Source organism: Pan troglodytes, chromosome 19, assembly GCF_028858775.2.
Source record: "Pan troglodytes isolate AG18354 chromosome 19, NHGRI_mPanTro3-v2.0_pri, whole genome shotgun sequence".
Taxonomy (NCBI): domain Eukaryota; kingdom Metazoa; phylum Chordata; class Mammalia; order Primates; family Hominidae; genus Pan; species Pan troglodytes.
The window spans coordinates 68,025,276-68,051,552 of NC_072417.2; the positions used below are offsets into that span (position 1 = coordinate 68,025,276).

The window sequence follows — 26,277 nt, forward strand, 5'->3', positions numbered from 1 at the left end:
GTGATTTGCCTGTCAAAGATCAATTAGTAAATGGTAGCCCTGGGATTAGAACCAAATTTGACATTGAAATTAAATGTTTCCCTTGCTGTACACCCCTTCCTTCAAGGCTTTCCTGCAAGACAAACCTCAAAGCAGCTAGCCTTTCACAACCCCTGCCACAAAATCCCAGCTCATGGTCTCTTTTTAGAGCCCCATTCCTATGAGACCTTTTTCAATTGAACCGATCACCAAGTTGCACATTATTCATAACATGCTAGCCGAAGCCAAATGTGTAATTATACTGACGCTAGTAGGTACCGATAGGACCTTCTTTTCCCAAACAGCATCTTTAAGTAGTGGCTTTTAGAGAGACACTGCCAAACCTCAAAGGCCATTTTCTAATAGTGAAAATTTTAGGCCACCTGGTAGATTGGAAGGATAAATGATCACGATAACTAGTTAATATTTATTGAGCTTTATTATATGCCCAGAATCATTCCAAGTGCTATAAATATAATATCTTGTTATTTTTCAAAGCAACCCTATGAATTTGAAATTATTTTTTACCACCTGACAGCTGATTTGAGCCCAGTTAATCTGATTTGCAGACTAAAGCTAGCATCCCAAAGGAACACACAGGAATTAAATGACAAACCCCAAATGAGTTGTGTGCACCGATGATATTATAAAACTCACAGAAAGCTGGTTGGCTTGGATTTTGAAAATATTGATTCCTTTGGTTTATTTTCCAGATAAAACTTTGGTTTTAAGCCTCACAGGAATCCACTGAGATGACAAATTTAACCAACAGATACCCTTTAGTCCCCTCTCTCAATGGAGCTTCTTAATTGTACAGATGAGAGAAACCAATGAACCTTTTTTTGTGATTTAAAGATTAATGTCTGGAGAATGATTGTGGTTTAAAATCAATCAACAAACTTCTGGTTGGCATTGATGCATAAGGAGCACTGGGCTTGTTGCTTCCGATACTCTCCAAGATCAGCCACAGATCCTTGCTGGTGGGGATGGCAGGGGCTGGCAGTGTGATGCAATGGAAAAAGGCTTAAGCTTGGAAATGAGAAAAACCCAAATTCACCTCCATATTCAGAGTGACTTTAGGTAAGTTAGTTAATGAAATGAGAGTAATTATTTTTTAAAAAATAATTCTGAAGTTTATTGGAGATACCAAAGCACTTTGTACAGTGCTTGGCACAGTAAGAAGTCAACAACTGTTCCCCTCTTCACTCTTCCTGTGCCTTGTCCTCTCTCATCTTGGGTCTCTGAGTTCAGCCTGAAACCCATAAAGACAGAACAAAACAGCCCTGGGGTTGGGGTGGGGAGAAACCCTCTCGTGTGAAGCTGATGGAGGGTTATCCTAAGAGCTGGAAAAGAAAGGCTGTTCTTTAATTTCCACAATCAGGAGTTGCAAAGATATAGTATATTAAGAAATAACTGGAAATAGGCTGGATGTGGCTCAGGCCTATAATCCCAACATTTTGGGAGGCTGTGAGGTTGGAGGATCACTTGAGCTCAGGAGTTCAAGACCAGACTGGGTAACATAGTAAGAACTCATCTCTGTCTGTCTGTCTGTCTGTCTCTCTCTCTCTCTATATATATATATATAAAACTGGAAATACAGTGAACATATATTATGTACATGTGGTTTTCAAAAACAGTGGGCAAGAAATTGTGCAAAAGAAGGTCCATTTTAAGGAGAAATAATATGTCTTTAAATGCACAGGGATTTGATTGTGTTCAGGAAAGCGTGAACTTCAATCTAGTTTCATCCCTAAACAGTATTAAGGCTTATGACATCGACAATTTCTGGACTGGACAGTGTCCATAGAGAAGAAAAAGCAAGGAGAGAGGTAAAGAAGAACATAGAGAAATCCAGAACTGACTGAAATGAAAGTTGAGGATAACTTCAAGATTTTCTGTTTGGGAATTTATGGTACCTTTAGCCCATCCAGGGACCTTTAAAATTCTTGATGACCTTGAGGCATCCAAGACTAGTTAAATCAGAATCTCTGAGGTGGGACCCAGATATCATTAGTCTTTACAGCAACCCAGAAATTTCTATGCATATGGTTGAGAATGACTGCTATGGTCAAAACAAGTAAGTAAGGTAGGATATTGAGATAATGGAGAAAAAGGATGAGTATAATTCTAGACATACTGAGTTCAAGTTTCAACAAGGCATCCAGGAGGGAATTAAGGGCTGGACCTCAGGAAGGACACAGCAACTTAAGATTTTGAGGAGCCATTCATTAATATATTCAATAAACATCCCTTAGGCTGGGCATGGTGGCTCACGCCTGTAATCCCAGCACTTTGGGGGGCCAAGGTGGGTGGATCACTTGAGGTCAGGAGTTTGAGACCAGCCTGGCCAACATGGTGAAACCCTGTCTCTAATAAAAAGACAAAAATTAGCCAGGCATGGTGGCGTGTGCCTGTAATCCCAGGTACTTGGGAGGCTGAGGCAGGAGAATCGCTTGAACCTGGGAGGCAGAGGTTGCAGTGAGCTGAGATTGCACTACTGCACTCCAGCCTGAGTGATAAAGTGAAACTCCATCTCAGAAAAAAAAAAAATCCCTTAAGGTCTATTGAGTGTCAGGACACCAAGTCCTACAAATGGGTCCTTTTTCTTTGTGGGGCCTATATCTAGGAGGCAGGGAACAGATTTCTAAACAAATCAGTGATATAATATGTTGTGGACTATAAGACAGAAATCTGTACCTGGGACAGAAAAGAAGAGTTAAATTCTTCTGGGAGCTGTCAGAAAAGACTTCATAAAGAAGGGACAAGGAGAAGGTGGGATGAGAGAAATGCAGAAAGAGAAAAAGGCGAACCTTGGAAGTGTGGGAAGACTTACTTAGGTCTAGCAGAATGGAAAGAAAATCAAATCAAATGAAGATCATTGAGAATTAGCAGTCAGAGAGAGAGAGTGAAAAACAAAAAGTAGGATAGAGAAATGTCCTGAAAGATAAGGCTGGCTAACAAGGAAGGGCCATCACATGGGTGGTGCAGAGGGTCAAAGAGGATGAGGATGACTATTAAAGCTGAAGATCACATAGCTATGAAAGTTAGTTTTTATAGTGGGAGAGTTGGGGGAGAGAGTAGGTAGTGTTTGGAACTAGACCCACGGGAAAAGAGAAGGATAATGAGAAGGCTAGTGGATACACTATGGGGAGGGTTATAGGGAGCACATTTAAATATTAAAACAAGGAACAAGCCCGGCGTGGTGGCTCACACCTGTAATCCCAGCACTTTGGGAGGCTGAGGCGGGTGGATCACGTGAGGTCAGGAGTTCGAGACCAAACTGACCAACATGGAGAAACACCGTCTCTACTAAAAATACAAAATTAGCCAAACGTGGTGGCACATGCCTGTAATCCCAGCTACTAGGGAGGCTGAGGCAGGAGAATCGCTTGAACCTGGAGGCAAAGGTTGTGGTGAGCTGAGATTGTGCCATTGCACTCCAGCCTGGGCAAGAAGAGTGAAACCCCATCTCAAAAACAAAAAAAACAACAAAAAAAAATACAAACACACAACACACAAAAAAACAATCAAATGAGAAGGCAAAAATCTCTTAGCTGCATGAATCATGATGGTGGGTTATCTTTGTTTTCTATACAGGTGTACTTGCCAAGTTTGGTCACTTCTTTCTACAGACACTGCCCCCTAGAACCCACTTCTTTCAAAATGTGAACTAGTGAAGGGCACCACCTACCATCTAGAGCTCTATCCAAGAGGGATGACATAGCACAGCCATTCAAGTCACAGGTTCTGGAATTAGACAGTCCTTCCCTAGCAATGTGACTATGTGAAAAATTATTGACTTATTTTCCCCCCCTTTTTTTCTTGAGACGGAGTCACTCTGTTGCCCAGGCTGGAGAGCAGTGGCGTGACCTCGTCTCACTGCAGTCTCCGCCTCTCGGGTTCAAGCGATTCTCCTGCCTCAGCCTCCCATGTAGCTGGAATTACAGTCACCTGCCACCATGCCCAGCTAATTTTTGTATTTTTAGTAAAGACAGGGTTTCACCATGTTGGCCAGGCTGGTCTTGAACTCCTGACGTCAGGTGATATGCCTGCCTCGGCCCCCCAAAGTGCTAGGATTACAGGTGTGAGCCACCGCGCCCAGCCATTACTTTGGTTTTTGACTAACATGAAAAATAAAGTAATAACGGTACTGGTCTCATAACGTTATTATGTGATTAAATGAGATAATGCATGTAATATGTTTAGAACATATCTGGCATATAGTTCTAGCACAGAAAATATTCGCTATTGAACAAGAACAGAAAAAAAGCAGGACCTTGTGCCAGCAAAGTATATGACTTCCCCTATTCCTGTATTCTTCAAGAGGTCTTGCACTGAATCAAGCAGATCCTTTAAAAAAGTAAGACATCAGGCTCAATAAACAGATTCACCTAGTGACAATAATATAGGCTTTGGAACCAGGCAGCCATGAGTCAAACTTTAGTGAAGCCATTTATAAACTTGATCTTTCTGAATCTCAGATTATATATTTGTAAAAATGAGGTTAATACTACCCACCTCTCAGGATTGTGAAGATTAAGATAGATTTCTAGTTGCAGACACTTAGCACATTTTACATAAATAAATGTTGACTAAGTGTTCTTGGAATTGAAATTGTGGTAAGATTTTACTCCTGGTGTCATTTTACCCCTGTGGGATTCTGCTCCTTCTCTGACCTCAACTTAGCTGTGAATTCTATTGTCCCCGCTGCTAGACTTTACTAACATTAACCACGTTGATTTTCATGCCTGGAGAGAAGAGGGATCATGCAGAACGGAACAGAGTACAGGAAGAGAAGGCTGCAACAACCACCACAACACCCTGGAGGGCACAGGGAGAGAGAAAAACTTCTGCCAGGCATTGCTGAGATAGAACACAGGTAGTACTCATCAACCTTGGTTCTGTTCACCCAAGCATCAAGTCCAGAAGACACTCCTTGCTACTGTTTCTCCTCTTTCTCGGTGCCTCAGTCCTGTCATGTAAGGAAATCAGACATAGGAGAAAAAAATAAAAAAATAAAAAAAAAAAAAGAAGAAGAAGAAGAAAAGAAAAACCTCCCACATAGATGTTAAAAATCTATCTCTCTGGATGCTTGGTTCCTTTCTCATTCTCATTAACTGATAGAAGGCCACTGACACCAACATTGGCCTAAGCTAAAATTGGTTTTCTTTTTCAGAGATTGTAGGTTGATTCTAGGTTGCAGAAAAGGCAAAATATTTTGCTAGAGGCATGGAATACAGATTAGGTTGGTGATGTCACAAAAGAGGTTTTCAACAGTGTCAGCAGAGGCTGTAGTGATGAGTAACGAAGTTGATAAACGGCAACATCTGAAATAGCTACTCGTCCTGAATAGGCAGGTGGAGAATATTAGTTACACGTGGGACAAATCCCATTATGAGACATCATCACAACAAGAATATTTCATTCTAGATTTTAGAATCCCAGGTTTTGGCTCACTTTGGTCAAGAAAAATTATAAATAATTGAGTTAGAGATAATTAAATGTTAGCCTCCTGGAGTGCATGGCAATTGGTTTTGACCTCTATATTAAAATTCACAAGACCACGGACATAAGTCAAAACAGGTTCCCTTCGTCTCCCTAGTCACCATCTCCAGGGCTAAAAAACAGACTTGAAATGGGTGGCAGTTAGACTACAGGAAACAGGATCTACAAGCACCAGGAGCTCATCTATGGCTATCTGACATCGCCTGGGGACACCTCACTCTCTGGCAGGCTCCTGCTGGCTGGAGATTGTTAACATCGCCAATCAGATGTTAATTGAATGCAAAGGAATAGGAAATAAATTCTGGTTCTGAAGGGGCAGCTGGAAAGGTGTTGGGCTTCTCAGATTCCGACCTACATTTACAAAGCAGGCCTAAAGCCAAGCATACTCCTTGCCAGAGGAAACGGAAAGCCCCTCTCCCGTTTTTAGAATCAGGCTGGAAAACACGGCTCCCAGAAGGTGGGGTTAGAAGACAAGAGCTTGCGAGGCGGCGCCCTGTGGTCCCTCGAGGAAATAGGAGAGAGACAAAGAGGGCCTGCTCCTGGGAAGCCCTAAATTCAAAGCCAATCCTTCCTCCTAGACATGACCACAACTTTAAAGGGCAGGGCGCACACCTCCCCTCCCGGATCTCTAGGGCAAAGGCAGGTCGAGGGTAAATATTTCTAGTTATTCAATATATTCAGTGGCTAACTATTTATTTTGTGGGTACCAGACACCGACATAACCGGTTACGTCCTTCCCTTAATTCTCATAATTCTGAGGTTTGTGTTATTAACCCCCTATTATCTTTGGTCTACCCAGGGCAGCCAAAGAGCTGCAGAGAAGAGTGACAAGGTGCCCAGCAAGCGGCGGGATCAAAGCCTGGGTCTCTAATTCCCAGGCTGGAGATTCTGGGCTGCCTGCTCCTCCTGCACGGGGCGAAAAGCCCACCTGGGATCCGAGCGGGCGGCCGCGCCACTCTCGCAGGCTCCATACACCCGCCACTACCCGCCTGTACCACCTGCAGCCGGCAGCGCAGCCTCCTCGCGGGTCCCGCAGGGCGCGCTGCAGGTGCGCTGGGCGTCCCGAAGCCCCGCCCTCGCGTCCCTGCCCCGCGCCCAGCTCCTCACGCTCGGTGCCCGCGCCCCGCAGCGGCAGCGCAGAACGCACCGCCTCCGCCAGAGCCCGGGAAGCGCTCGGGCGAAGAGGAGGAGCCAAGGGTACCGAGCGGGTGGAGTCGGGAGCCGGGGAGCGGTGGAGGCGGATTTCCTGGGCCCGGCCCTCTGGCGCTACCATGGCGTTTGGCAAGAGTCACCGGGATGCCTACGCGACCTCCGTGGGCCACCTCATAGGTAAGGAGGCGCGGGGAGAGACGCCCAGGCAGGCAGGGGACCGTGGGATCCTTTCCTGCTTGATCCATTCTCGGCCTGCAGAGGACGGAGTTAGTCCAACTTGAAAAAATTATTCCCCTCCCCCCGCAACTTTCCCAAGGCACCCGCATTCCACCCGGCCCCCTTTCGTCGTTTCCTTCTTGGCCAACTCACTGTAGAACCTCAGTCCTCAAAAATGTACCTTCCTTTCGATGCCTCCTGGGGAGTGGAACCAAACAGGTGAACCGCGGGAGTCAGGCATGGAGTGTTTGGGCCTCCACGAGGAGCACCAGAAACTTCTCGGCCAGGGGGAAGTTATTCCTAAAGGCACATTCTCCAGGGCACGGTATTGTTATGCCCGTTTTACAGATCAGAAGAGGAGGCTCTGGGAGACTAAGTGATGTGGCCTTACTGTGAGGGGCAGGTCTCCCCAAACCAGTTTTCTCTAGTGCCAAGCTTATACAACCTGGATTGCTTTTCTGGGTAAACAAAGAGAATGAAAATGCTTGGCATTGGAGTGAAGAGGAGGGGAACATAGGAGCCATCTGGGGCCACGGAGGTCTCTCGCAGGCCACTAGGGACTACACCAGCATCCACCTAAATGATTTCTCTCTCCTCCGGATGTACCTTGCATGATGTATGTAGAAGCCTGTGATTGGACTCTTACCAGCACCAGCTCACTGCTCCTTCTTTTCCCTGATTCCTCCCTTGGGAATTGGGTGTGGCACGAGTGCATATTAATGCCAGGCAAAGTGTGATGATGTCAGGAACTTAGTGGGGTGATGAAATCGTGAGAACCTAGTAGTTGTAGTAAAGAGGCCCAGATTTGGAAAATTTAGATCACAGCTCTACTAACTGCTGTGACACCGAACACACCACTTAAGCAGAACCTTAGTTTACACATCCTTATAAGATGGTCAGAGTAGCTACCATTGAGGAGATGCTTTCCCTTAATGGCTGTGCTTTGTTGGATATTAGAATGAACCCCAAGCAGAAATGGATTCAGACTGTGTCTTCATAGGCAAACGAAACTTCAGCAATTCGTCTGCTTAATTTTTTAATTCTGTAAACATGGACTAACTGTCAGCTATGTGCCTGGACCTGGATCAGGCACTGGTGAGGCCAAGGTGAGACGTGGTCTCAAACCTGAGGGAACTCACTTTCTTGTAGAGAAGACGGGCACAGTTTTGTGTGGCACCTTTGCAATGCAAGAAAATGCAAAACACACAAAACTTAGGAGAAGGGAGAAATGAATTCTGCTGTGGCTTTTGAAGGGTGAATAGGAGTTTTCTAGGGAGGTAAGCTTTGTCCATTCGGTGCCAGATTCAAGTTTGTTGTTGTTGTTGTTGTTGTTGTTTTTTGGAGACGGGGAGTGACACCCAGGCTGGAGTGCAGTAGCTCTCGGCACACTGCAACCTCTCCCTACCGGGTTCAAGCAATTCTCCTTCCTCAGCCTCCCGAGTAGCTGGGACTACAGGCACATGCCACCACGCCAGGCTAATTTTTGTATTTTTAGTAGAGATGGAGTTTCACCATGCTGGCCAGGCTGGTCTCGACCTCCTGACCTCAGGTGATCTACCCACCTCGGCCTCCCAAAGTGATTGGGATTACAGGCGGGAGCCACCGGGCCCCGCCTCAAGTGGTTCTTTTCCTGGATTGAAAGCAAGCTAAACTTTGGGGTTCCCCCAAGCAAGTCCTTATTCTTCCCGTTCTCTATCTTTTTTGTTTTTTTCTCCATTTCCCCCAGAACCCGGTGTTTTCATGCTTAGGGATCTTGTCCTACTCTTAGGAAGATGTTAGCGCATTCATACTGAGTGTTCCATTACCCTTTCCAGATAACATCTTGTATTCTTAAAGCGGCTGTCTGGAGAGGGAAAGATGCCTGATTATCTAATCATAGGGTTCCAAGTGCAGAAGCATTCTGGTCAGCCTGGTGCAGCTGTGGTTAGTTTAGATGCTTATTATTATTAGTTCGGATAGTTATCCAGCGCCAGTTTGAAATAATTAAGGCTGAAAGTAAAAGTGTATGCAATGGAAGTTTTTACATAGTTGAGGTAAGCAGTGTCTTTGCAAGTATTGGTTGAAGTTATAATAATTGGTAAAATTAGAAGGAATCGTGAGATTAAGATGATAGGACAATAAACGTATTACTTTTATTTGGAGTTGTGCCAATGTTTTGGCTCCTAAGACCAACGGATTACTTCTCTCCTTTAAAAGTTCTTTCCTCCTGTACCCCCAGAGAATAAATTATTTTTAAAAACAAACAGTGGGACCAAACAACCTAGATTTGAATGCCAATTCTACTTCATACTGACTGTATAACTTTGGTAATTTCCTAACCTCTCTGAACTTCTGTCTCATCATCTCTAACAGTGGGTTAAATGAAATTGTGTATGATAAAATACTTAGCACTATGCAGTTCACCTTGTAGGTAGCTGCTCACCAAGCCCTAGTTCCCTTCTCTGAAAGCCAGGCAGGTGGAGATTTAGCTGGCCTGGCCTGGGCCTGTGGCCAGGTGTTGTGCTTGAGGTCTTTATTAATAGGTCACTCATTACTGTTGCTGCAGCAGCACTCTGAACTTGGGTTCTGATTGATTCCTGAATTACTGAGAACTGTTCCAAAAAAAATCACTTTGCCCTTTGGCAATATAAACTTAATGACACTTGCTGGTGCAGCCTAGGCAGATTATTTCAGGAATACCAGACATTTTTTATTCTGTTGTAGCTCAGACTCAACAGCTTTTTCTTGGCAGAAAAGGCTACATTTGCTGGAGTTCAGACTGAAGATTGGGGCCAGTTCATGCACATCTGTGACATAATTAACACTACCCAGGATGGGTGAGTACAGCATGGTTTCCATGTATTTGCCTCTGATAAGAAGCATCACAACTACAGCACGTTTTCTCTTGCAATTTCGGTTTTGTTGTTGAAAGAGTGTTTTCATCATTCATTAGGCGCCCTCTGTCTTTTGAAGACTTGTCAGGTTGAAATATTGGGGCAGCTGCTTGCTTCAACATGTGGAGTATCCATAAATCCACTATAATTTTTCTCCTCTTGGCAGTTTCTTTAATAGTTTCAAATTTTGTCACTGTGAAGCTCAAATTCCTTCCTTCTAAAAGATTGAAAAAGGCCGGGCGCAGTGGCTCACGCCTGTAATCCTAGCACTTTGGGAGGCCGAGGCGGGCGGATCATGAGGTCGGGAGATCGAGACCGTCCTGGCTAACACGTTGAAACCCCATCTCTACTAAAAAATACAAAAAAAATTAGCCAGGCATGGTGGTGGGTGCCTGTAGTCCCAGATACTTGGGAGGCTGAGGCAGGAGAATGGCGTGAGCCTGGGAGGCGGAGCTTGCAGTGAGCAGAGATCACGCCACTGCACTCCAGCCTGGGCAACAAAGCAAGACTCTATCTCAAAAAAAAAAAAAAAAAAAAAAAGATTGAAAAAGAGAGATTGTGTCCTTCTTTAGGAATATCTCCAGCTCCCAGTGCCAGTATTTGATGAAACCGTCAAATATTATCAAGAAGCTGGTTGACTCCTGGTGGTGACCTATTTCTGGGCAATTATTTTTAGTAACCAGGAAACAATCTAGCAGTCTTTTTTCCTCCCTGTCCCAGGACAATTTTTTTCCTTCTGAATGTCAACTCACCCATGTTTAAGCTGTATTCTTATAGCATGTGCTATCATTTGTTCTTAAACTTCTTAAACTTCAGAGAATTGAAGTTATAAGAAAAAAGTCATTAAGAAGAGCAAACTGGTTTGCTTGTAGTCAATGACAAGTTATTCTAAGGAACACAATTCTGGTAATTTTCCTGGGCATATTAAAGTGATAACTGGCAGTAAAAGAGATTTAGTCTAGCTTATGTTGATAAAGAAAACATCAAACTTAATTATTGATTATAAATAAATGGAAAGCGCTTATGGTTAGTACTTTTAAGTGTGAATGGTTTTTTTCCTATAATCCTATTTACCATGTTTAGTTCCTCTGGGAACATTTCATTGATAATACCAATTCATTGATAATACAAAAAGAGAATCTTAAAGTAAATTTGGACCCTTATAAACAGTCCTTTCTTTGTAACATAAAATTGTGGCGTATTGGCAGCTGACCTAGTTTGTTGTAATTCCTGTTACATCCCCTTGTCTATAGGGTGCTCAGGAAATACTAATAGTTTTAATAAAAATGGTAACATTCATTGTTTCGGAAGTTGCATTTCCTATAAATTGGTTCTGTGCATTGATAGAGGGATACAGGAATGAGTGCATTTCATGGGTAGTACTTTCTAGGTAATAGTCTTGTACGAAAATATTTTATTTGATTCTCATAAGGGGTTAGGTGGTATTGTCTGCCTGTATGCGTGAAGAAATTTAGGTTCAAGAAGTTAAGTCATTCGCATAGGGTCCCACAGTAGAACCAAGGCCTTAGTTTTCTGCTCCTTAGCCATTCCTCTCTCCAAATGCATGTTGCTTTTCAGAGAGACTGCTTGTTTTCAGCAATGCCTAAATTGGTGATTTCAGTGTATTTATTGCTATAGGCCAAAAGATGCAGTGAAAGCTTTGAAGAAAAGGATTTCCAAAAACTACAATCATAAAGAAATCCAACTTACCTTGTCAGTAAGTACTTTAATTTTATAATTAAGACTCGAGGATTTCTCAAGCTATAGCTACATTTTTAATCCTGGGTAAAAAATAAGAAGCAAGTATTCTGAGAAAACTAATAGGTTAGCTAGGAGTTGTGTACAGTATGACTTAAAACTCTTCATTTATGAGAATTGCAGAATAAAGAAAGTTTAGTTGTTTATAATAGCATTTAATAGCATTTAATTTCATGGAAGGAGCTTGTTCCTGAAAAATCAATTTTTCTTGGTCAGGAGATAGGAATTAGTGGTTAACATGTATTATACATGGTGAACTGATCAAGAAGTTTGTGTAGTGGCTGGGTGTGGTGGCTCATGCCTATAATCCCAGCACTTTGGGAGGCCGAGGTGGGATGATCGCTTGAGCCCAGGAGTTTGAGAACAGCCTGTGCAAGATGGTGAGAGCCTGTCTCTACAAAATGTTTAAAAATTAGCCAGATGTGGTGGCCTGCATCTGTAGTCCCAGCCACTTAGGAGGCTGAGGCAGGACAATCACTTGAGCCCAGGAATTCAAGATGGCAATGAGCTATGATCATGCCACTGCAACTCAGCCTGAGTGATAAAGAGAGACCTCAACTCTTAAAAAAAAAAAAGTTTGTGGCTGGGTACGGTGGCTCACACCTGTAATCCCAGCACTTCGGGAGGCCGAGGCAGGTGGATCACCTGAGGTCAGAAGTTCGAGACCAGCCTGACCAATATGGTGAAACCCCGTCTCTACTAAAAATACAAAAAGTAGCCGGGCGTGGTGGCGTGTGCCTGTAGTCCCAGCTACTCGGGAGTCTGAGACAGGAGAATTGCCTGAACCTGGGAGGTGGAGATTGCGGTGAGTCGAGATCGCACCACTGTCCTCCAGCTTGAGCAACAGAGCAAGACTCCTTCTCAAAAAAAAAAAAAAGTTTGTGCATGTATTAATTAACCATAATTTAAGATGAGGAGAATTGAAATTTTGAAAAATACCTCCCTGTAAGCTTTCTGCCTTACTTGAACAGCTTTGTGGAATCCTGAGATGCTCTCAGCTCATTAAATTCCAACCAAGTTCTGCTGCCTGGCGTGATTTGGAGAATGTTCTATGTTGGTTTAAGCAATTCTCCTGTGTGTTGTATTGTCTGTGATTTAAGTGTGGACTCTTATTTGATGCGTTCCCATTTTCCCACCATCCTTGGCAATATGACCTCTTCAGTCACGTTGGTGAGTTGTCCTTTTTACTTTAGTATGTGTTGCAAGCCCTGCCTGCTGCCTGAGAGTGAGCTGTGTAGCTTTCTGATTTATTCTGCACGCCTTTGTTTATCTCAGCCCAGCCCAAGACTGTGCATGGTCACGGCACTAATCAGCCAACATCACGCTGCGTTAGGAGCATTAGTCTTTATCAAGAGGACTTTGGGGCATATGTGAGCATAGCTCCTGGTTTCTAGTTACATGAAGAAGAAAATGGACATCTTGCATAGGCTCACTGAATAAGCAGAAATGCTGTGAACGGTCTTCATGATTTGATCATTAAAGAAACCTTTCACATTGGGATCTGAATATAGTTTTAGAGGCATTTTCCCCCTTCACCTTTTTTTTTTTTTTTGACCTCTTACCTGTCCTTAACTCTTGAAGGTCACAGAATGGAGAAGACGGGAGAGAGGAGTGAGGCACTTCTGTAGAAATCCCAGAACAATGGGTCACTGATAGAAATGCCTGGCACCTGACCAATGCTCTTGACAACCCTGTGAAGTAGTTCTATTATTAACTCCATTTAACAGATGAAGAAATTGAGACTAACAGGAACAGATTTATTTCCGAGATGAAAATGGCTATTACATAGCATAGGCAAGATTTGATCCCAGTCCTCAGATTCTAAATTCCATGCCCTTGCCTCATGCCACTTTGTTTCTAAGAACGAATTAAGCCTCTTAAAAGAGTAGGCTACTGTGTTTCCTTTGTGTCTTTAGTTTCTTCCTGTGTAGTACAGGGCCAGGTATATCAGATGTTGACTGGATTAATGATTAAGCACCCCACCCTCATACACACACCTAATCCCGTCTCTCCTAGTATCCGGGAAGACTCAAGGGCTAATGGAAGGTACTGTAGAACCGGAGTAGAAAGATGTGTAGATGTACCCTCAAATGTAGTATATCTGGGATATCTCAAGGGTGCCAAAGGTTAGGAGAATTGAGTAAGGAAGAGAAGGGCAGAAGATGAATTTATGCCCCCTTCTCTATTTCAGCATGGGGTATTATTATTTTGCTTTTTACAGGTGTTCACCATTCATAACAATTTGCCGCTTTCTCCATTGTGCCCAGCCTACTTGATGTTTCAGTGGTTGCTTCTTAATCCCACCTCCATATCTTCTTCCATCATGGTTCCCTCCCTGTGACGACGGACCAGGGACCCTCCTTGAGGAAGTTGGGTTATTCTAGAGTGTTGTGCCTCTGGCCCTCTGTTTCTCTTCGGGCTTCCACTCTTCCTTCTCATCAGGTAGTCTAATCTGCTCACTGCCTTTCCCATTATCTGTTCCACCTCAGATCTGTAGCTCCCTTACCTCGTGGTTTCTGTCCAGTCTAAAGCCTGTGCCTAAAAACAGGCAAGAGTCACAAGTCATAGGTCAGAATACACCTTCATCCTTGGGGTCACAGTACATTAAAGTCAGGAAAAACATCTGGCTTTTCCTTGGATTTTCTTTAAATAGGCCTTTGACTCTTCATATCTTCATGCTGATTTCCCTGAGTTGTGTATTTAATGGTCCAGTCACCTCGTCTCAGACTACTCACTGCCTTGCAGAGGTATGCTTAAGGCCTCAGAACTGACTTTAATATTCACGTAAGCCAAATTTAATTATGAGGGAAATTAGTCACAGGAGTCACCTATGTCTGTCAAAAGCAATTATAAGTTTACCAGTAAACTCTTTAAAATGTAATCCCTATATATGACATTTCCATTTTATTAATGTAAAGTGATGAGAGCCTGTCAAATTCGATTATAAATATTCTTTATGTTATCTGTCATGTTGAGTTCTCCGTGGACGTGTTAGCCTTGATTAGGCTTTGACGGAACCTGACTGTACTATGATTTCCTACCATCAGTCGGTGGAGCAGTTTTGTTTTGTGTTTCAGCAGAATTTTGTTACCAGGCTTTATTACTCTGAGCCAGAGAGTATTCTGTTCTTGAATGAGTCAATTGTGATAAATCCCAGCAAGAGGCTACTATTATTGTCAAATGGAAAGTGGTCGAACAGGTTCCTGAGAATCAATTAGTTAATAGGCCTTTGTGGAGCACCCCCTAAGCAGTGAGCTTCAGGGGTTTCATAAAATGTGTAAAATGTGGTTGAAAATAATAATGAAGAAAAAGCTTGGTTTATTCTCCTTTGGCAAATTTACCAGTGAAACAAAATATCAGGCTGGGTGCAGTGGCTCATGCCTGTAATCCCAGCCACTTTGGGAGGCCGAGGAGGGTAGATCACTTCAGGTCAGGAGTTAGAGACCAGCCTGGGCAACATGGTAATACCCTGTCTCTACTGAAAATACAAAAACTAGCCAGTCATGGTGGCATGTGACTGTAATCCCAGCTACTCGGGAGGCTGAGGCAGGAAAATTGCTTGAACCCAGGAGGTGGAGGTTGCAGTGAACCTAGATTGTGCCAGTGCACTCCAGCCTGGGTGACAAAGCGAGACTCTGTATCCAAGCAAAACAAAGCAAAACAAAACCATGTGGTTGTCCCCCCAGGAGCTTGTTGCAGTTGGAGGGAGTGAGAAGACTGAGGCCTGTCCTAGGGGTGTCATCATAGGGTGGGGTAGTCACCTTGGTGTAGGCACTATTCACGGCCCAGGTGTAGCTCTGATGGCCCTGAAACCTGGTTGTTGTCACTCTGCCTGGTTTGGAAATTTACAGTGAGAAAACTGTCAACTACCTCTTTTTCTTCCAGCCCTCTCTTAAAATACTTAGATCAGCTAATCATCACATTCACTCCCACTAGGAAGTTCTCCATGGAAGATGATCTAAATAGTTGCCATGTATTGAGGTCCTGCTTTGTGGCAGGCTCTTTGTTATGTTTCATTTGGGCCTTACAACAAGTCTCTAGAGGGAGATATTATGTCCATTTTGCAGATAAGGACACTGAAGCTTAGGATAAGTGATTTGCCCAGCCAAGCCCAAAAGATCAGTGAAGCCTGGAGTCACCCACTTCAGTCTTTCTTTGTTCCTTGGCTCCTGAGTTTTCAATCCCACCTCAGATTATGGATTCTTATTTGTCTTATTTCCAAAGATGGGTTATCTGAACACATTTGCATCAAAGTTCAATTTCAGAATATGTGAAAACATATTTAATTTTTCCAATTTGCCACGTAGGTTTTATTACTTATCTGAGTGAGTTGGAGGGTGAAAGAGGTTCTGGTGACATAATAGAGGAGGTGATGTAGAAGTAATTAGTCCTGACATTCTTGATTCTAATGGGAAAACACAAAAGGCATGACTGCTAATCTCCAGATGTTCACATTTTTAGCATTTCATGTTGACTCTTTGATTTTGTGCATGTACCTCCTGGGAGTCTTACCCATTATCATAAAATCTTGTGGCACCAAAGATAAAAATTAGTTTGTGAGGGCCAGGTGTGGTGGTTCATGCCTGTAATCCCAGCACTTTGGGAGGCCGGGGTGGATGGATCACTTGAGGCTAGGAGTTTGAGACCAGCCTGGCCAGTATGGCGAAAACCCATGTCTACTAAAAATACAAAAATTAGCTGGGCGTGGTGGTGCACGCCTGTAATCTCAGCTACTTGGGAAGCCGAGGCATGAGAATCACCTGAACCGGAGAGGCAGAGGTTGCAGTGAGTCGAGATTGCGCCACTGCACTCCAGCCTAGGTGACAGAGTGAGACCCTATCTCAAACAAACAAACAAACAAACAAAAATTGGTTTGCGAATTATTTAGCAAGAAATACACCTAGGGAGAGTGAGACTTGGAGGCTAGGTATTTGCGTAAGACGGTACAACTAGTTAGGTGAAATATTTCTGTAAACTCACATTGAGCTAGAAGCACTTTTCCTTTTAGGATTTCGCCCGTTAAAAATTCATTATAATAATCCAGCAAGCTAAATGGCATGTTATTCAACTTTCCAACTTTGTCTCACCAAACTGTACAGATTCATCTTAATATGTTTTGGATTTTGTTTTTATTTTTCTTTGCCTTAAAGGTTTTCCCTGTGTTTCACACAGCTGCATGTTTCTATATTTTCTGATTATTTCTTGGTCACAGTGCCTTAAAACTATAGCGTTTTAAGTATAACTTAAACGCTATATGCTGCCGCTTTATGTATTGCCATTAAAGAGAGACTAAAAATACAAAGCATGGCATGGAGTCCATTTTCAGGGCTTCTATTCTGCAGAGATGATTATACCTATCCTGGTCATGCTATGGTTTCTATGACCTTTCTAATTTGAGGTGGTAGCATGGAAACTAAAGATTTAATTTTGTTTTTAGATTACTTTTAGAAATCTACTTCCTGCATGCAGTTCTTCGGTATCGGTTCATTCTTTCTTAGTCAAGTTTCTGCTCATGTTGCTTTATTGCAAATGTGTTTTTCAAGGGAACTGATGTTCCTCAGACCATCTTCTTAACTGTATAACACCCCATCCTCCAGGAAACTTTTCTTTTGACTTTACCAAAGGGGTGCCTTATGTATTCCTGATTTTGTGCTTCATTTTCTGTCAGTTACTCTTTGATTGCCTTCCTTGGATTTTTGTTGGCCTGTATAGTAGGTGAACCCCAGTGTTTCAGCCCTTCCTCTTCTCTTCTCATTGTAGGCAGCCTTGATGACTCACTTTTGGCCCTTCACTCTCTTGAACTATAGCTGTGTGTGTCCAGCTCACTGCTAAACACCTACTTAAATGCCCCTTATCTTTTGAACTCAAAATATCTAAATTTCAGCCCATCATTTTTACACCTAGACCAGCCATACCACCCCCTCTTCCAAATTTCCGTCACAGGGGTCCTCATGCAGAATGAGAGTCACTTAACTTTCAGTCATCTTCCTTTTTTGACCAGCACTGTCATTCAAAGTTCTTCCTTCATAATGGTGTCATGACTCCTTTTCTTGTACCCACATCATCTTAGTTTAGGCCTTTTCTATATCATGCCTGAATTAGTGCGTTGCTACTGGATCTTTCTATCATTCCAGGTTTCTTCTCCCTCCGCTTGCCTTTGCAGAGTGCTGCCTGACAACCTATCCAGAATATTACTTTGCACACATTAACCTTTTCCTCAATTTCAGGGTAAAGGTGTGATGGTGACAAACTAACAGAGACCCTCCATAACTTCATAGTGCCTTCAAGATAATATCCACACCCTTTGCATGCCACACAAACTTCTCTACAACCTGGACGGACTTTATCCACCCTATCTTTCCAGTGTCCCCAATTTACCTATATCAGGATGCCTCTACTAGAGACAGACCAGAATACTTATCTCCCCCTTCATAACTTACCCATTTTTCCACATTTATATATTTTTCATACAATTTATCTGTCTAGAATATAGCTCTATACTCATTTTTACTGTTCTTAGCCATTTTGCAAAGCCCAGCTTCCAGTTAGCCTTTTCCAAAAGTCTTGTAAGACCACCTAGCCCTAAATAATCACTGTTGCCTATAAGGGCCTATAGCTGGGGTGACTGTGTAATTTATCATCCAAACCAGGACATTTTTGAAAGTGAAAGGGTGTGTCATCATTAATAAACAGGACATTGGGAATATACCTGTGCTACCCTGGGTAAATTGGGACAGATATTATTCCATCCATAGCTCATATGTTTGGCCTGCACGTCCCTTCAGCATTTAGCATTTAGTACTCTGCATTGGTGTTAATGCCCTTCTGGATGTGCTGGGACTCCTCAATAAGTCTGTCCTCCAGACTGTTACATTATGCTCATACTTCCACATATCCCCAGAACCTAACATTTTTCCATATATTTTAGTAGATACTAAATTATGTTTGTTAATTAGGATGCTGATGGAACCCATTATTTAGCAGTTTTTCCCTTACATTTTTAGGAGGTGGTTTTGCCAGATAAATATAATGTTTAATTTTTTTTCTAATTTAGCTTATTGACATGTGTGTGCAGAACTGTGGTCCAAGTTTCCAGTCTCTGATTGTGAAGAAGGAATTTGTTAAAGAGAATTTAGTTAAGCTACTGAATCCCAGATACAACTTGCCATTAGACATTCAGAATAGAATCTTGAATTTCATTAAGGTAAGTCTGTTGTATACCTCATGGGATGGTAAATTTCTAAGCTTAGGGATTTAATAGCTTACCTCCTGATTGTTTCACTTATCTTTTATATATCTAGGATTGAGCTAGAAAAGCATTTTTGCTATTTTAGTTTCTGTGTGATAATAATTTTTTGGCATTGGATGGTGCCCTTTTTCTGAAGAATTTGTAGTCATTTCCCTGCTTTCCTCTCAGTTTCTATTTTATCTGTGTCAAATAGGAAAGACAGTGATCTGTGTGTTCACTTTGCAGGTAGGGAAACTTCCAGCTAACTGACTAGTTCAAGGTTACTTGGAAAAAGAGCTACTGATGTTATTTTAGAATCTATTAATTTTGGATTCAGAGCAGCAAAAAACAATTGATAGTATATATCCTAGGGTTTCTTCAAGATTTTGAGGCATGGAAGTCTGATTTAAAAGATTTTATATTTTCCTAGCCTTTGAAAATGAGCATTTTGCCCATGGCATTCAAAAGTAGCTTTCTCTTTCTGAGTGGGTTACATAATTATTGATCTCTTATTTTCTATCAGGAGCTTAAGAATTGTGTTTTCGGCTGGGTGCGGTGGCTCACGCCTGTAATCCCAGCACTTTGGGAGGCCGAGGTGGGTGGATCACAAGGTCAGGAGAGCAGCCTGGCCAACATAGTGAAACCCCGTCTCTACTAAAAAATACAAAAAATAAGACAGGCGTGGTGGCGGGCGCCTGTGATCCCAGCTACTCAGGAGGCTGAGGCAGGAGAATCGCTTGAACCCAGGAGGCGGAGATTGCAATGAGCAGAGATTGTGCCATTGCACTCCAGCCCGGGCAATAGTGTGAGACTCTGTCTCAAAAAAAAAAAAAAAGAATTGTGTTTTGGTTTTGTTGCTGTTTTAACTCTGGAACTTTTTTCATCTCTTGAATTCAGACTTGGTCACAGGGCTTCCCAGGAGGTGTGGATGTAAGCGAAGTCAAAGAAGTATACCTCGACCTGGTTAAGAAAGGCGTTCAGTTTCCTCCCTCAGAAGCAGAGGCTGAAACAGCAAGACAAGAGGTAGGAGGCCTTTCTTTGACCCATGGAGACTATAGTAGTGTATCACTTGGGTCTTTTCTCATTACAGGAGACAACCCTAAATCCACCCAGCTTAAGCAAAAAGATGAAGTTATTAGAAGGATATTGCAATATCTCATAGAATAACCGAGACTTGGGATTTTGCTATTTAAAGTGTGTTTTGCTACTAAAAGTGTGAAAGTTTGTTTGGCATGCTCCACCCTAGACTAATCAGAACCTCCCTTTTTTACAAGATTTCCAGGTGTTTTCTCTGCACATTAATGTTGAGAAGCACTGGCCTAGAGCCTTGAGCTTTCACCTCTCCACCCAAGGTTGGAGATGTGGCATTGACCCAAGGAGGGTCATTGATGGAGAAGGAGATGCCTTGTCAGCTGTGGCTTAAAAAGACTTGACATGAATTGAGCTACCATTTGTTATTAACAACCCAAAGAGAAGGCATCAATAATTTCACATGGCAGTTTATCACTTAGACCCTTGGTTAAAAAAAAAAAAAAAAAAAAAGGGCATTTTATTAAATTGTAAATGATAATCCTAATAGCCACCTTTTGTTGAATACCTGCTTTATTTTGGGCATCTCATTTGCTTAGCATTCTTCACAAAATGCTGGACGGGTTGTGTAGTTGATGATTTACTTTGGGCAGATACCCTGTACACAGGACTTTGTTTGAGAGTGCTTGAGTTAGCTGAATGGAAAAAACTTGGCATTGGGTGGCTATGTTAATTCACATAATAATATTACCATGTTTCATACTCATAGACTGCTCAAATCTCATCAAATCCTCCAACATCTGTCCCTACTGCACCAGCTCTTTCTTCTGTAATTGCTCCAAAGAACTCAACGATTACATTGGTCCCAGAACAGGTAACAACAACAATCACTGCATTTATTGGTGTCTTTTCCTGATTTGTAAGCACCTTATATACAGTTTGTCTTTTCTGGTTAACAACATTGAGATGTAGGTACACTCATTTCACAGAGGAAGAGACTGAGGCTTAGTAATACCATGTGACTTATCGTAGTTCAATTCCAAGAAGGAGTAATCCCATGGGTTCTGTCTGCTTCCAAAGCCCAACTTTGTAAGAGTTGTGCTTGCCTAGCGGCTTTCATGGCTTTCTGGAGCCTTGACTGTGGACTGGATCTAGGGTCCATCAGCTAATTCCTGTTACTTCTGGTAGGACTGTCACATATTTCAGAGAGTTTAGTAAATGGTAATCTTATTACTTGTATTTATTATGCCAACTGAATTGTATTTACTTCTTTGTGTATATCAGTTTATCCAAGGTACAGATAAACAATTATTATATGAGGCTAATTTCCGTTCTGCTGTAAAGGAACTATAATTGAAGATTTTGTTGTATTATTTTTTTCTTATATAAAAATTCATGTGACTAATTCCTCTTAGAATTTAATACAGGAAGAAAAGGTGTTTCTTTATTCCTTCTTCTTTAATACCATGAGAACTGGATAACCCTCATTTGTTTTTCTTTTACCCTATTGGTTGCCAAGAAACTCAGGATAACTTTTGCCATTTTATCCAGGTTTCTGGTACCTTCCTCTGCTAGGTACCTAGTACTTCTCCCCTCTCCATATTGGGTTCTAATCTTTTTTTTTCCTTTCATTTTTAAAATTCCTAAAGCATATTTTGGGGTTTATTACAAGAGATCTCAAGTCCTTTTAGAAGGTGACAAGGTATACATTTGTAAAATAACTATATGTATATTTATATGAAATTAAATTTAAGTTTGAAAATATTAAATTTTGCAAAAGCATTTTTTCATCCAGCAAATGTCCCATGGGGGCAGGAAACAAGATAGTTATTCTTTGTGTGTTGCACTGACTGGTGATTGTGTTGCTCTCTACAGATTGGAAAACTGCACAGTGAATTGGATATGGTGAAAATGAATGTGCGAGTGATGTCCGCCATATTGATGGAGAATACTCCTGGGTCTGAAAACCATGAAGACATAGAGCTTCTGCAGGTGTTGTACGATTTCAGGGACTATCAGTCAAAGTGTCTCTTAAAGTTATTCTCTAAACTTTGAGCTTTGGAGATGGAAGACACCTTAATATTGTCTAGTACGTCCTCCTACATCCTGATTTCAATTGATTTCTAAACAAAAATATCCAAGAATGACTTTGTCAGAAATGCAGTAGTAACTTAGACATGGTTTTTAGCCTCTTGCAACAAATAATTTATTATAAGTTATAACCTTGGTCATGTACAATCAATTCTCTAGTTGTTTTAAGTATGTAAAAATTGCCTCTATTTTCATCCACTCAACAAACATTGAGTAATTGTGATATAGGAAGGGATGTAGAAATGAGAAGGAGGCTATTCTAGTCCTTAAGAGTTTATGCCTAATGAGCAAGATTGGTTTGTAAACAACAAACGTAATGAAGTATTATAGATACTGTAGTATAAATTTGTTCAGTATATGGTGGGATCATGGGTGGGGAGAAGGAGAGATGTGAGGTTTTTAAGAATGGTCTAGATGGAGGCAATGCTCGAGCTATAGAGGAACAAGTAGACAGGGCATTTGGACCTGCACGAGTAGTTCTACAGCCCTCCTATGCCTTCTGCTATGTCTGTGTATACATATACTTTATTTTTCCCTCTACCAGTTGGCTCTTCTAATTATTTTAAATTTTAAAACTTATTAATTTTAGAAGCAGTTAGAAAAAATTCAGTTTCTAGTTTCTAAGTCCCTTTGTTGCCAAGTTAAGAAGCTTAAGATATTTTTACTTTCCTCAGATTCCCACTCGCCACCTCTCGTGTTATTTTTCCTTTCACTTCTTAGATTGTTAGTAAATAACTTTTTCCTTGCTCATTTCTTATTTGGGAAACAAAAAAATTGTAAAAATTTTCCCAACAATGTTTCTTAGATATCACTGCTGTTGTGAATAGTTTGTTTTTTCCTTGCTGAAGTACACCCATGTTGGTAAACTTTGGTGCAAACTTTGAGTGCTTGCATATCCAAAAATGTCCTCTGATTGTCATGATAAATGCAGGTTAGTTTAGCTAGATATAAAATTCTAGGCACAAAATTCTAGGCCTTTGAAGATACTGCTTCATTGTTCTCTTACACCCACTAAAGCTGATAGAAGTATTATATTATTCTGCTTCTTAATCCTTTGATTTATAATATTTTTTCTAGTTGCATTTGTTATTTTTCTACTTTAATATTTCAGAAATTGTACTGTTCCCTCTGAAGAGATATATGTACAAGTGTGCAGATGTTTGTTTAACTTACTTATCCTCCTTAGTAGATGATAGGCTTTTTTGCCTTATCGACTTATGTGTATTTTTAATTCTAGGAAATTCTCAGCTCCTACTTTAAATATTGACTTTCTTCCATTCTTTCTATTCTCTTCTTATGGAACTTTAAGATGATGAAACTTCCAGTTGGATTCATTTGTCTCTTAACATTTCTTTTATACTTTTCATTTCTTCATTCTAAGTTCTGGGATAATTTCTCTGTTTAATGTATTTCTCTAAAACTTGTACATTGAGTTGCTTATTCAGTCCTTCTAATAAATGTTTCAACAATTTCTTTTTATTTAAAAATATGTACTTTAAACATATTTACTATATACAAATATGTACATAATTTTAAAATATTTTTAAAATATGTTGGATTTTTATAACAGTTCTTTCATTTCATGGTTCTACTTTTCTTTATCTTTCCAAGGATAATTATATTTAACGCTGCTTTTTTGTTTGTTCTGTGGACTCTCCTTTGCAAATTTTTTGTTCATTTTTTAATTTGCATTCTCCAGTGTTCAGCTGGATTGCTGATAGTGAGCTCATTTTTGTGTGAGACTCTCTGCCAGCTGGTCTGCATTCTCTGCTGACCCAGCTCACTCATGCTGAAGGGAGGATGTAATTGCTACTGCTGTGCTTAATAATATTTTCAGAGTATGGTATAGCAACATGGGATGATGCTGTTTGGGATCCATTTATGGATGGTCTTCTGGATTATGTATTCTCTATTTTTTTCCTGAATGCTACTAGTGCCTAGAAATAATACCCTATCAATCTGTCCCAATCATTGTTTCCACCTGGAAACATTACTCCTTTCTCAGCTATCTGGTCTCAAATGAGGGAAGGGGCATGAGCAGGGGTTGTCTTGCCTGGTTATTTCACTGCTGTACCTCAACCAATCTGTTAGAGCCCCTTGTGCTTCTTGGCTTCTGGCTTTTAGGCATGGAGCACCCTTCATATTCCTTCCATGTTCTAGGCAGTACTCATTGTGGGCAACCTTGAATGTCCTGAATTGTGCTGTCCTCTAATTTAAGAGTTAGCAAACTGTGGCCTATGGGCCAAATCTGGGCCTTGCTCTCTTTTATGCTGTCTCCAGGCTCAGAAGGCTTTTTAAAGGGTTGTTTAAAAAATAATAAAAACAAACAAAACAACCAGAGGTCATTTCTCCTATATCCATGCAAACCTATACCCAGAGACCACTGGGAACTCAGATATTCCTCTTAAGGAACTCATTGCCATGCCCCACCCCACTGTTAATGGATGTGAGTTTGTGGTATCGCTCAGGTGTGTAGGGATAAGAAGAGGATTTAAACCACAATGTGGGAGTATAAAATTCCAGGTGAGGTAAGAGCTGACCTGTACAAGTAATGGAGTATCATGCCATGCCAAAGAGTGGGCTTAACCAGACTGGCAGAGGGGAGCTGTTGAAAGGATATAAGCTGAGGGGCTACATAACCAGGTCAGATTTTAGAAAAATCCTCTGGTGGTGTTGTGATGACAGATTCTCAGGAAGCAAGACAAGACTCTAGAAAACAACTTAAGAGAGTATTTCTCATTGGTTGTATGCTGTGTTCTGTGGGTAGAAAGTGGCATCTTTGGTCAAATAAGTTTGTAAAACCAATTGTCTACTGTATTTCTCCTCTTGGAGATGCATAAAGTTCACTGATATAGCTAAGAGTCTTTGTTTAACCCAACATTTATAAACTTATTTATCCAAAGAATCCCAATTTGCCAAATATCTGCTAATATTCTGCAGAACATCAGGGTAGTATACCTTGAGAAATAAATCAGTATTTTGGATCCGTGGCTTTAAGTATATTATTTTTGGAATATCTTAGAATTGTAACATTTTGCTAAGGATCCTTGGGGTTCTTGACCTTAGGCAAGTCATTTCTATCACTGGACTTAGTTTATGTATAAAATGAAGAGCTTAGATGACAGTAAGCAAGAGTAATATTAAATACATCCTCTTTATGTGGGATGTAAAAAGGAAAATTCATCATTGAATAGATTTCAAAGGTAGTAGTCCACAATGGAGGCTTGTCCAGATATAAACTTTTTAACTTATGATGTTAACACGTGTGTTAAACTAAAATTGAAAAATTAAATATCAAAGTAAACGGATATGTGGCAGATAATATTTTTTAAATAGCCACAGCAATATTTCTAGTTCCACCTGGTCTTTCTGGGCCTTTCAGAGCTCTAAAATGAAATTATTTATGACTTTTTCTCTCATATTCTCATCCATCTGTGGCAAACAATCCTTCAGTAAAAACACACTGAAACATTTCATTTAAATATGTGAATCCAGTTTTATATTTTATTCCAATCTGAAGTGCTTTGTCTCAGGGTGTTTGGGTGCAGATGTTTGGTTGAATTTTTCAAGGATAATGCTAATTTGTTGGTTGCTGTTTTAATGCCAGAGCTCAGGGCTGTGTTTTGCCTTGAATAGTAAAGAGTCTTAGGTTATAAATCAACATGAGAATACTACTCATGGCCAAATTCAAATTGAATAGGTTCTGGCAGGGGATCAACTTGTTTATAGAGACTGTTGAATGTGGAATGTTTTTTTTCTTTGTATGCTTTTTGTTAGTGACATATAAAGATCTGGTGTGGGGAGTGCTATTCTTAATTTCTTTTGACAAATAATTTTTTTTTACATCTAAATAACTCCACTATGGTTGATCTGAAATAAATCAATTAAGTCTTCTATGGAGAAAAAGAACAAGAAGCATATCTGATTTAAGAATTTCAGAATGAAGTCAGCAAAGATAGACTGTGGGGAAATAGAGAATTCTTTTTTTGGTGTTTTGGTTTTGGTTTTTTATTGATTTATTTATTTATTTTATTTATTCATTTTTTTCCCCCTCTAACCCTATGTCATAAACAAAGAATTCTTTAGGGTGTATTTTTTCAAAGGTTTCTCATACCCATCTGAAGGAGTCAGGTCAGTACAGTTAGAACGCCCAGATAATACTGGCTCCCTGGTTGGCTGCCCCCTTATAACTGCAGGGGCTTTTGGAGGCTTCAGCATAAGCCTAGGGAGTCAACAGCAGAGGCGGCACCCATGTTGGGGGTCAGTGAGGGCCCACAGGCATGCTCTGATGGAAGGAGTACAACTGTAAAGAAGGAATAAAAGTATCTGAAATCAGCTATATGAATTGTAAAACAGGCATTTTTCTCTCCAAACCAACCAATATTCACAATTTTTTTTTAGCTTGCC

At 41.1% G+C, this 26,277-nt stretch overlaps 2 protein-coding genes across 18 annotated transcripts in view; one reads left to right on the forward strand and one right to left on the reverse strand.

The window, feature by feature from the left end:
• The first annotated feature begins 5,305 nt into the window (after positions 1–5,305).
• The window catches only part of TOM1L1 (target of myb1 like 1 membrane trafficking protein), a 61,198-nt gene continuing 40,226 nt past the window's right edge, over positions 5,306–26,277 (forward strand). For 4 of the 17 annotated variants that reach the window (XR_010153345.1, XR_001710997.2, XM_063799868.1 and 1 more), the window contains exons 1-7: positions 6,584–6,852; positions 9,623–9,707; positions 11,403–11,481; positions 18,577–18,726; positions 19,648–19,773; positions 20,549–20,653; positions 21,655–21,771. Coding sequence is in view for 15 of the 17 variants with exons in the window: in XM_063799868.1 (XP_063655938.1) it covers positions 6,795–6,852; positions 9,623–9,707; positions 11,403–11,481; positions 18,577–18,726; positions 19,648–19,773; positions 20,549–20,653; positions 21,655–21,771 (720 nt within the window). In the remaining 2 variants the exon portion in view is untranslated. Of the gene's footprint in view, positions 6,174–6,322; positions 6,853–9,594; positions 9,708–11,402; positions 11,482–18,576; positions 18,727–19,647; positions 19,774–20,548; positions 20,654–21,654; positions 21,772–26,277 lie in introns of those variants that run through there. The other 13 variants (XM_054671247.1, XM_016932594.2, XM_054671251.1 and 10 more) reach the window with 12 other exon arrangements.
• Positions 25,849–26,277, reverse strand: part of COX11 (cytochrome c oxidase copper chaperone COX11) — a 48,714-nt gene continuing 48,285 nt past the window's right edge. The window contains exon 5 of the transcript XR_675388.5: positions 25,849–26,173. The gene's annotated coding sequence lies outside the window, so the exon portion shown is untranslated. The remainder of the gene's footprint in view (positions 26,174–26,277) is intronic.